This window comes from Mercenaria mercenaria, chromosome 5 (assembly GCF_021730395.1).
Source record: "Mercenaria mercenaria strain notata chromosome 5, MADL_Memer_1, whole genome shotgun sequence".
Taxonomy (NCBI): domain Eukaryota; kingdom Metazoa; phylum Mollusca; class Bivalvia; order Venerida; family Veneridae; genus Mercenaria; species Mercenaria mercenaria.
In genome coordinates this window covers 93,473,316-93,485,335 of record NC_069365.1, presented here as the reverse complement: position 1 = coordinate 93,485,335, position 12,020 = coordinate 93,473,316, and the positions used below count along the sequence as shown (strand labels likewise).

At 34.8% G+C, this 12,020-nt stretch overlaps 1 protein-coding gene across 1 annotated transcript in view; it reads left to right on the top strand.

The window, feature by feature from the left end:
• LOC123557973 (collagen alpha-3(VI) chain-like) overlaps positions 1-10,580 on the top strand; it is a 33,171-nt gene extending 22,591 nt beyond the window's left edge. The window contains exons 12-20 of the mRNA XM_053544778.1: positions 22-288; positions 1,263-1,399; positions 1,922-2,081; positions 2,569-2,812; positions 3,966-4,112; positions 5,332-5,392; positions 5,992-6,085; positions 9,623-9,706; positions 9,982-10,580. Coding sequence (XP_053400753.1) covers positions 22-288; positions 1,263-1,399; positions 1,922-2,081; positions 2,569-2,812; positions 3,966-4,112; positions 5,332-5,392; positions 5,992-6,085; positions 9,623-9,706; positions 9,982-10,544 — 1,757 coding nt within the window. The 3' untranslated portion in view covers positions 10,545-10,580. The remainder of the gene's footprint in view (positions 1-21; positions 289-1,262; positions 1,400-1,921; positions 2,082-2,568; positions 2,813-3,965; positions 4,113-5,331; positions 5,393-5,991; positions 6,086-9,622; positions 9,707-9,981) is intronic.
• The last annotated feature ends 1,440 nt before the right edge of the window (positions 10,581-12,020 follow it).

Below are 12,020 nucleotides of genomic sequence, written 5' to 3'. Positions count from 1 at the left end.
TTCTTTTTTTCCATATTGCAGCATGCCCTTTCAAGCCCGTCGATATTGTCTTCGTTCTTGACGGTTCAGGCAGTGAAGGTCAAGTAAATTTCAGTAAACAACTTCAATTTGTTTCAAACATAACCGAGCAGTTTGAAATTGGTGAGAATAATACCCGTGTTTCGTTGATCACGTTCGCTACCAGAGTTCATAACGTATTCGACCTGAACCGGTACTACAATAAGACACAGCTTCTCTCACACATAGCAAAGGCAGGGTATCCTAATGGGGAAACAAACACACATTTAGGTAAGTAGCAGAGTGAACTTGCAAAACAATTGAGTACATACGTTAATGTCACTTTAAGTGATTGTTAAATGTTTGCGAGTTACAATGTGTCCTTTGGTGAGTGTTATGTATGTGAGGTGTTCATCACGCTAGGTTCGGCGTGAGATTTGGCGCAAGTAAAGCGGTTTTAACTTCACAGTAGAGGTTATGCCATTTATCATTGCAGTGCGATACTTTGTTTTATTATACGTCACGTAATTGCCTAATACAAATTTCCCATTAGTTTAACTTGAAAAATATATCATATTCCCCAGGGATTTTATATCTTATGCGCAAAATTCTTCGCATATGATATGATCCGTGGTATTATATCACATGCGCAACAGCGCTATTTTTGGTTTTCTGCACATGTTATATTATTTTTCATGTCTCCTGTGGAGAGATTAACATTTGCACATTGATTTAAAGGACTGCGATGATCAATTTCGACGGGGCGCTAATATTACATATATTAAAGGATTAAATTACTTTTTCTAAAGTTTATGCATTTGTGAATCCTGCCTATCTATATAGACATTTGCCTCGATTTTTGAATGTCTACAGGTACGAATGTCTAATGTCTATACAGATAGGCATTCGCCTCGATTTTTTAATTTCTATTCGAATGTCTAATGTCTATACAGATATCAATAAGTTCTTATTGGATGTTCAAAATGATGTGTTTTTCGTGTAAGCATCTTCAGTGTTGATTTTGTTGAATTCCACATAAATGCAGATTGTGTATATCCGTATACTAGAAAGTTTAGTTCAATAATGCAATAGATCCGCACTTCTATAATTAAGTTTAGGTTGACACAAAATAACCCCTGTGACTCCATTTAATGTGTGAAATTCTTTCCCGTTTCATACTTTTATTCTGATAATTGATATCAATACGCGGGATTAAAATTATATTTTCTCATTTAGCATATCTGGCATGTCTGTTAATCTTCCAGCAATCAGTTATGTGCGTAGTCATACACTGTCTCCGAGACACGGTGCTGAACGAAATGTGACAAAGCTTGTCATCGTGTTGACAGACGGACATTCGTTAGAACCAAGCTGGCTCGAGCATTCTGTCCGTGATTTGAAGGTTTATATACATTTTAAACGTTTTTACGACGAGATAATATGTAAGTTATTGACTAATGAATTTAAGTAGTTCACTAACGATTCCTTAAGAGTTAAAGAATGTCATGAATTATTTTATTTTCTGGTCCTTTGTGATCATCGAGTCCTTGGAATTTATCTGTATAATAGAGTTTCTCTGACTCAGTCAAGCCGCATCTGATGTTACCTTGCTTAGTTGTGTTTAATGCTTCAACAGGATTCTTATAGATTTTAGATTTTATTACTCACAAGTTCGATTTTCCATTTTAAAAGTATAACGACAGTGAGACTCTATATAAATTGCTTACATGACACCATGGTGAATCGTCACCCACAATTAAAATACATTTTTTTATATAAAAAATCAACTTTAGAATATGAACACAGACAGGTGTATTGCAACTTATTTTTTGAGAAATCCATTTGACACAATCAGTTTTGTTTGAATATAAAGAGTCGTAAAATTTAAAAGTGAAATGTCTCCAGAAATGTATGTTAATTTTAGAAAAACCCACTTGTCACTACAATAGCCGTTGGAATAGGAAGCTCAGTAGATCCAAAGGAACTACGAATGATTGCTAGCGATTCAAACCATACCTTCCAAGTCAGCTCGTTCGATGCCCTCCACACCATTCAAAACGAACTCACTAGCACTGCATGTAATGGTAAATATTCTGCATTTCATAATTATAGTTTTTATCATTATAACGTTTTGAACAGGAAAATAAACTAAATAAATTAAATTGAATCAGAAACTGGGACAGAGAATTCAATATGATGATCTTACTTCCTGTAGGATAAAACACACTAACCCGTCCTTGCAGCTGAACACGCATACATACTTATTTAAAAGTATTGCCTAAGTGCTAGACAGCTATTAAAACAGTGAATATAATTTTCAAATTGTTTTATGTCTGTTCAACTACATATTTTTCCTAAATTCAACGAGACACACTTTTATTTCAGCTTGTAACAACATCCAGTCCGATGTTTGTTTCGTCCTTGACTCCTCTGGTAGTGAAGGTGCTGTTAATTTCCACACGGAAAAAGAAAATACATGTTTGAGTCCAATAGAGAATTTCATTTTATCGATGTATTCCTGTTCAACCTCACATTTTCCCTAAATTCAACGAGACACATTTTGATTTTCAGCTTGTAACAACATCCAGTCCGATGTTTGTTTCGTCCTTGACTCCTCTGGTAGTGAAGGTGCTGTTAATTTCCACAAACAGCTGGAGTTTGTAAATATGGTTGTCAATGAATTCTCGTTCGAAGATGGCACACAGACACGTGTCTGCCTTATCACATTTGCTAATAATGCACGATATGAATTGCATCTGAAGAACAACCGTGACAAGGAAACTATAATGGCAAATGTTCTAAAAGTACCATGGAGGTAAGTAAAGCGTTTTTGGTAATTACTTAATGAATGAAAGAAGAAGACGTAGGCCTACACGTTATATTCGGATGTTAGACATGATCATAAATAAGATCCTATTTGATATAAAACAGAGCTGATAAACTACAATTCTAACACGACCAGCAAATAACCTACATACATGTAGGGCAAAATCTATTTCGGGTTATTCTGCAATAACCCACGCACGTGCGATGACGTCATCCGATCCAGGTGCGTAGCACGGTCGTAAAAAGTAGTTACCATTTTAACTAACACTGTTGATACTAGTATGTCGTGTTAGAATCGAAATAATAAGTTCCCAAGTGTGATTTATCGTAGAATAACCCGAGTTCTTCGTTCTTATGCGAAACAATATATCACGTGATGTATTCTTACGTATACGAACTCAAAACACGAGTTATTCTACGATAAACCACGATTGGGAACTTATACTGCAATACCTTAAGTATCTTTACATGATCTTTTGTAGTTACATTCACTCTTTGTAGTTAAGGATCGACTTTACATACATTGTAAATATAAAACAAATAATTAAAGAGTCTATTAAATGTACCAAAATGTTTAAAATACATAAAACTAATATACATGTAGTAAAAGAAGTAGACTTTCCCGCGTTAAAGTTTTGTTTGGTAAATTGTGATTATACTTATTTGCCCTATCACGAAAAATGTCACAGAATATATCACATAGTGAACGACAGAACAGGATCGGAAAATCATGAATCGCTAGCGATTCATGTTTAATTAGCACGATTCTATTTGCCGATCCTATTCTGTCGTTCATTTCGCATGACATATTTAGTCACTTCTTATATGTACATTTTATTTCCTTTCCATTTGTAAACAATGTTGTATTATAAATTGCACACATTTTGGTAACATTAAAATCACTTTCCCGGCCATTCTTTTCATCTGACGGAACAACAGCGACGTCATCTGAGGAACAAATATCTCTGACTATATATGAACGTCGTCTAAACAGCGGTCCGTTCTCACTAAGCAGCTTTGTCGTTATTTTGGCGCCTTTCTTTTTGCTATTCTTACAAAAATGAACGTCATAATTTTCAATGGAAAATAATAGGGCGAATGTAAATATTTTTCTGTAAATGTTGATCCATTTCAATTTGTAGCAATGGTGAAACGATGACAAACACTGGTCTCGATGCTGCTCGATCTGAGTTTCGTCGCAGTCATGGAAATAGAGTAGCAATTGTGTTAACAGACGGACGGTCGACTGAACCAGATTGGACAAAACACTCAGCAGATGGTTTGCATAGGTTGGACAGTCTTACATTCATTCAAATATAGGATATATTTATATATATGCGGGCCGCTCAGTCTAAGGCTCGTGGGTTAGGGCCCCTACATTTGTCACGACCATGCCTTCTCATATGACAAAAGTGCTGATTTTTTCCAGAAAATGGACTCGAGAGTGGTACACATAAGCTTAAGTCACAATATAACTAAAATAAATCTAAATATAGAAATTGCAGAAAACATTACATTAACAGCAAATGAGATACATTTCTCTAAACCTGAAGTAGTTTTCACTTTTATGGGAATAAATTGTACATTTGAACCAGACTTACTGCTAGGGTTGACCCCTGTGCCCTTATGTTTGCAGTTACAAGAAGTTATATCCCGTTAACCAAACATTCCAAATCTCCTACATGGTTCTCTAAAGTAGGGAATAGTGTATAAATACAGTAAACTTTAAGGTGAACAGGGTTATGATAGACTTTTTAAAAATCTTAGTATTACCTTTTAGCGAGCTGCTATTGAGCAACAATTTTGGTCTGTTGTACTCGCTCTCATGAAGGCTTTTCAAATAGAATACGGAGACCATCTTTTAGAATATTTTCTTTACGAACACTTTTTTCTATTTAAGGTCATTAGTACATTAATGCTTTATCTCGGTACAAATAGAGAGTTTAGAGCCGACTTTTCAAAATAGCAGCTCCTATCAACTTGATGTCAGGAGCTGATAAGTCGTTCAGTTTTGGGGGATATCATAACATAACATTTTCAAACATTTGCAAAATAATGGAATTAGAGTTTTAATATTAGCATAATAATAATCAACATCATTTGTTAAACGAAGGATGAATGAAGACAGATACAAGTCCTGTAAGAGCAACAGAGTTTGTCTCAAGAAAAGCGTTAATAATATGATGTTTTAGTGTTCTTGCCTATATGACAGTAAAGTTGTGCCACTTAAATGTAATTCCTAATGTGGTTCCATTGATGTCATAAGTATAAAAAAAATCTTTAACCTTTTAACGTTTCTATTTGTAGCAAAATAGACGCTCAACATTCGTAAAATTAGTTCAACAGTATCAACATGGTATTCCCTTCATGTGTTGTTAAGCTTGTGTATCTCCAGGTGGTCTATATATTTTGTTTGTCTAGTAAAGCTTCCTTAAAACAAATTCGATAAACTGCAGAATTCATGTTTTAAACAATTTATGTTTACATCTTTTATTTGAATAATTTTAGAGCTGGCGTTGAGACCTTTGTCGTAGGGATTGGTAACCATGTGGATAATAATGAATTAAAGGTAAATTAAAAAGTATTTTTCAGTTGTTTCTCCTACGCTCTACCCAGAAGCAGACACCAACTTAATGTTCAGATTTTTATTAATGTTACAATTCATTCAGTTCTAACTCCTCTACAAGAGCATACAGTGCTGATGTTCATTTGAATCATATCAATCTTAAAACCAGAATTTGTTTTAATTGATTTTACTTATTAACAATTTAGTACAGAAATTTATAATTTGAAGTTATTTTATGAACTTAAATTTGATACTTGTATTGTAGGCATTGCAAATTCAGGCTATCGCCCCGTAGGCCGTACCAGACCGTACGCGGGCACTACGCACATATTAAAACGTTTCAAGATTAAACGCATGACCTTAGTATAAATTTATAACAAGCTGGAGAAATGAGATCGAGATTTTTCTCTAAGGCCAATTAAAAGGCATCTATATCTGCTGTAAGATAAAAAAAACTTAATATTTGATGATGAGTGTTTATTCAAATATCATAAACGAAATGTTTTTATAGATAATTTGTTTAAAGTTGGTACATTCATGTGTTAAGATTATAGCTTCCGATAACGACCATTTGTTTAAAATTGGTATATTCATGTTTTTAGGTAATTGCTTCTGATAACGACCATGTTTTTCAAGTTAGTACATTCGATCAGCTTGCACAAATCCACCAAGATGTTGTCGACAAAATCTGCGCAGGTATGTTCAAAACCTTTGCCTAAGAACACACCAGTCTATAAACATAGCACATACTATTTTATCTACCCAGTACCAGGAATCTATGAGCAAAGCAAATAATGTGATATCTGACTGTTTACAGGTCTGTTCCAAAATTTTATTACGTAGGTAAATTTCTTATGTTTTTTCGCATACCCCGGCTGAATGAGGAGCACGCTGAATAGCATGTATTATTTTATCAACGAAATATGTTTTTGCTTTAAGGATTTTATTAGAGGAGCTTAAAGCCCCAACATCCGATCAGACTATCGGATGTAAATGAGCTATAAAGTAGGCAGTGCTTATCAGCTGAATCAGTGGAGGTTATCTATTTATAACTAAGATGTAAACACAAGCATGTTTTACCTTGAATTGTAGAGCCCAGTTTGAAATAGGGGTTTATATTGATGTTTAGGTTGTTTATGAAACAGCAAAATTTAACAATATAATTATATTTAATGTTATCATTTTAACAGATTTTATTATCATTATTTCTTAAATCTTATGCACCATTCAAGCTCCCTGTAAACTAATTTGACCAGTTTATGGACCATTGCATAATATTGTTTTAATCTTTGACTTAGCAGCACCAATTAGTAATAAATAGCAAGTAAACATCTGGTATTACAGTACAGTATGGATAGATCTAGATAAGATCTGAGGCAGAAGCTGCAGTGTAACAGTAAATTTACAGTTTGTTTCTCAGTGTATATGTGTTCATAAATGGTAATCAGATGTTCTACAAAAGAAATGCAAAATATTGATAGTTTATAATATTTTTACTGGAGGTGATGCTAAATTATATACCATGTTATTGTTATTTTCTGATATAATGAATGTAGACTTCCACTACTAGTTATTGTTATTCAAATAAAGAGGAAACAAGTTTATTTGGCCTAAATCGATAGCCCTTCCTTATCCTTGACCAAGTGAACCAGTTTTCTAAGGTTGAGTTTATTTCTTCAGAAGGGGCAATCAAACTAAAGAATAAAACGAACACACTAAAATTGCAGATTCATGTTTAGATTTCTGACAGAGAAACTTAATAAAACTTTAGTAGAATAATGTATAATGCACAAATTGCACTTCAGACCCTGTTTAATGTACAAAAAAAATCTGTCTACGACAGGTAACATCCCCCTAACTTGGAATCCTTGAAGTATGTCCAGAAAAAAAGTGGCGGGTTGGCATTCTTTAGGCTTTCATTGTGAAATTAAAATGGAAAACCAGAAAAAAAATGTATATCAGTTTTGGTAACTGAGGAACAAAAATTAACAACTGAAGCACTATTTAATCATAATAACTGGGAATTTATTGAAAGACACCAATCAAGAGAGTTAGGTGAAAACAGTGGTGAATTAGCTCAAGGTCATCAAAAAAAATAGAGCAGACAACAGTGCACAAGGAATGTCCAGTTCTCAGGAAAATGATATGATGATTTGGATGATGATACCGATGAAGAAGGAATGTGTAAGGAGTGTTTTTACTTGCCCTGTGTGACAACAAATGAACAAGCATGGCTGGGGAAGGGAAAAGCACCTCATGAAAAAAAATAGGGATTGCAAGAAAAATCAGCTCTAAATTTTTTTTGTCAAACGTGGATCGTCGTAATGCTTGGCGCAGTAAAAATAATTTTTAAGCAAGGCAAAGGTTATGAAAAAAGACAATCTAAGTGTTGACATTGTAAGGGTACAACGTGAAATAATGCCAGACTGTTTTCTTGAACTTGTACGCTCACGATATCCAAACCCTGTAGGAGTACCATATACTGGACATTCCTGCACTAATACATGTATAGGTAATAGTGTAAATAACTATAATATATTTTCATATTATTCACATCTGTACACATATATACTGCAAAATGAAAAGGATTATGTTCTTACTATAATATATCCTATAAAGAATAAATGCCTTGCAAAAATAATGTTACATCATAATGTACGTAATACAATATACTGGAATAATGTGAAGTGTATAAATGGAATTTTATGTCTTTTGACTAATCAAATGGATTTACAAAATTTGCTGTCTCTTAAAACTGGTAAGTTTTGCATGATTTGTGCTTGTGTTTACATTTTGCTCTATACCATGTGCTACTGTTTACAAACACAGATCACATGATCATTAATTATTCTGACTCCTCCCACAAAATTCAAATTTCAAACTGTCAGTGCAATATTTTTTTACTCAAAGGCACCTTTTTTCCAAAAAAATGTCATTTTATAACTCACAAAGGAATAAGAATAGGCTAAAGTTTATGTGCAAATTTAAAAAAAAAATTTTTATTCATGATTAAAGTTAAAATTAATAAAAAACCATCACTGAACTGAAAAATGTTCAAAATGTAAGGGAAACAACCCATCCGCCATTGCCTCCCTTTTATATTCCTGTTGGGGGTTTAACTGGTAAATCATATTAAAATGGCTAATGTCATACATGACTTACCGATATCTAATTCTTTTCACACGAAATACTGAAACTGAAACTGCTTTATTTGATTAAACGCCTAATTTTACACATAGTATATTCACTGGCGTTGTACATTAAATTATACCAGATTTATATAGCGCCCAATGCGCTTTACATAGTTCAAACGCAGCCACACAGGGCGCATAATTCATCCTCTACTAGTACAGACACAGAACGATCTGACCAGAGGGACAGAGTGAGACAAAGCCCCCACGACAGAGAGATCAGAAATCAGATACAGGCTTATCCGGCTAACTTAGCCTAGCTAGTTTCGAATAGACAGCCTGGTTCTTTAACGTGCCCAGTGTATAGCACTGATACACGCAAGGATTGCCTGGGTTCCTGACCAGTACACCTCTAATAAACTCAGAAATAGCCCGAATCCATAATTTTGCATACATACTATGCTTGATTGAGCATATTTTCTATAAAAATGCATTACAGTGTTAGAAATAAATGATTTCATCAATCATTCCTTACCTGTTGTTTTTTTTCTTTTTTGCAGACTTTGATTTTCTTATCAATACATGTATTTGAATATATATTTAAAACGCATATTATTGTTTCATGACGCCCACAAAAATTTATTAACTATCACAAAAGCGGTCTTGAAGAACTGTATAGTGGCTGTTAAATGTCTCCCCGTCTTGGAGTTTACTTATTAACAAATCTTTGAAAAGATCCTTTTGATGCATAAACCGCAACCAAGGAAACATAACAGCAGACTGAGTCTGTTCATGAGAGGTAATGAAATGTGCAACGCCCCTCACACCCCTAGCACTGGCTTAGGCTGAATTCCATTATAGTAAAATGGATATTCTCCATGATCGCAAAGGAATCAAAGTACTTTTTACAGCATTAATTGAACGTTAAGGTAAAACTTTTGTACGACTCATGACAGTTACATTTATTTAGACATTCAGGCTATAATTGTTTGAAGTATCGTCATTGCTAAAATATTATGTTACCTCATTAACGAATACCATACTAATACTAGATACATGTTTTGTTTTATATATAATATCACCATATATTATTTTAATTCAGCTGCTAACAGGGTAACAACAACATCATCCACCACAACCACTACAACAACAACCACTACACTGCCTCCTACCACAACAAAAGCAGGTCAGTTTTAACATTGACTAATCAGTTGGCAACCAATCAGTACTTCAGACAGTTTGTACAAATGTATTTCTACTTCAAAACGTTTAACACAACAATAAAGTAACTATTATATCATATTTGATGAAAGCCGTCTATTCTTCAAAATTGAAAATAGGGAAAAAGCATACTAATTAATCGTGTTCCTGTTTCGAAAGTTGTGTTTTAACATAACAAGTACACTAAAGCTATATCATGAAAAATGCAAATATTACTGACATTCCTTTGTTGTATTTCAGCTTGCGGTCTTAAACCAGCAGACATCGTCTTCGTCTTGGACTCTTCCGACAGTGAAGGTGCTGACAACTTCAAGACAGAGGTAGAGTTCGTATATGACTTTGCGGCCCAATTTTCAATTGGTACGAATAACGTCCAGTTCAGCGTCGTCACCTTCTCTTCTGATGTCCGTAATGATTTCTTCTTTAACAAGTACAATTCCAGAAACGCCGTTCTTCATGCAATACGTAACATTCAGTATATAGGACAAGGAACGAATACATCCGGTGCTTTGAATTTTGTGCGCACGGAAACTCTTCTTCCAACGAATGGCGCTAGAACAAACTCCTCTAAGTTTGTTATAGTCATCACCGACGGACGATCCGACGACCAGGATCAAACCAAACACGAAGCACAACTTCTACACAGACAGGCGGAGGTTCTCTCTGTGGGTATTGGACCGGGTGTCGACAAGGCGGAGTTGGCCAACATCGCTTCGAATCATCATGTTGTAACGGTGAACAGTTTTGCGTTGCTTAAAACTATTAAAAGACAACTAACTGATCTAGCTTGCGAGTCGGGTTAATGTAATGTAATAAAATGTAATAAATTGTTTGGCAAGTATAGCGTCATTTTCTTCTTAGCCCTTACCCTGCTAAATTTCTACAATGGACTGGTCCATCATGCAACTTGTGCAATACCATTTATTATTCCAAGGGGTCTTTCACTGAAAATTTAATGACTGAATAGCGAACAGTGCAGACCATGATCAGCCTGCATGGATGTGCATGCTAATCTTGGTCTGCACTGGTCGCAAAGGCAGAATTAATCGTGTCCAGCATGATAAGGGTTAGAATCATTCAAAATCTTGTCATGTAAACTTTATATATTCATATTCAAATTCAAGGTAAGATACATCTATCGCATGAACAAGTTACCGAATGTACAATAACACATATAAGTCCAACACGTACAGACATAACGCATATCATTTTGTCAATTCAAATATGTTATGATAAAACAGAATTAGATCGATAAATTTATCAAAAATAGCAATAGACCATGTATAGGAAGTCAGTCAAAAAGAAACCGGTAGTTTTGCACATTTCACCAATTCATATGTTGTACAATTTGGGCCTGACATTCGATTCATGTGCACGTATGAAGATATGCATGCAATAGTAAATATATACATGCGCGTTTGCATTTTATACCTGCATGCGTAAACATTGTAAGTGCATATGTACGCGTGCATGTGTAACATAACACGCGGATGTATATATTTGCGCGTCACGTGTAAACGTATAGATGGAAGAACGATGATATATATGTGTGTACGCGTAATAAAAACGTATACAAAAACAAATTGTTTATGCACGCGTAACGAAGTATATAGGTGAACATATAATGCACGTGCACTTACATTTATGCGTACGCCTATATATTTTCAAGTGTCCGTACATTTTAAATGTAAGCGTACGCACAGTAGACTTTTTGACCAAAATGGCATGGTTTCATGACACATAAACCTATAAACACTTAATAATTAGTGATTGGATGCTCGATCGTACGACGATTTTAATGTATATCAATGTGCAACAACGCAACAGAACGAAAATTTTACATATCTGACAGGATTGAATGCGTAAATTCGTATGCTACTACATTAAAGCTGCTTAAAATCGTGCTATTTTATTTGTTCTATTAATTGAAGAACTCTATATGGAATAAAAAGAGTCTAAACAGCGCATTTTTACCGCCTAAACAGTTACCCTCGAGCCAGATGGCTTCCACGCCTTCAACAGTAAAAGATTCTTACACCAGTCGAACCCGCGGCAGGTGTCATATGTACCACCCCATCTCCAGTCGAGGGGTACCTTGCTGAAAACATTACGTTTACATGTATGAGGTAGCGGTATGTGGATACAATATACAGAACTGAAAGAAATAAGGGTAAACATATGAGGCAGAGAGAGGAAAACGGATATGAGGCGGTAATCTGGCTGATATGGGATGAGTGTGGTATGTGGATGAGGGATGCTAGGATAAAATGTCTAGAAAC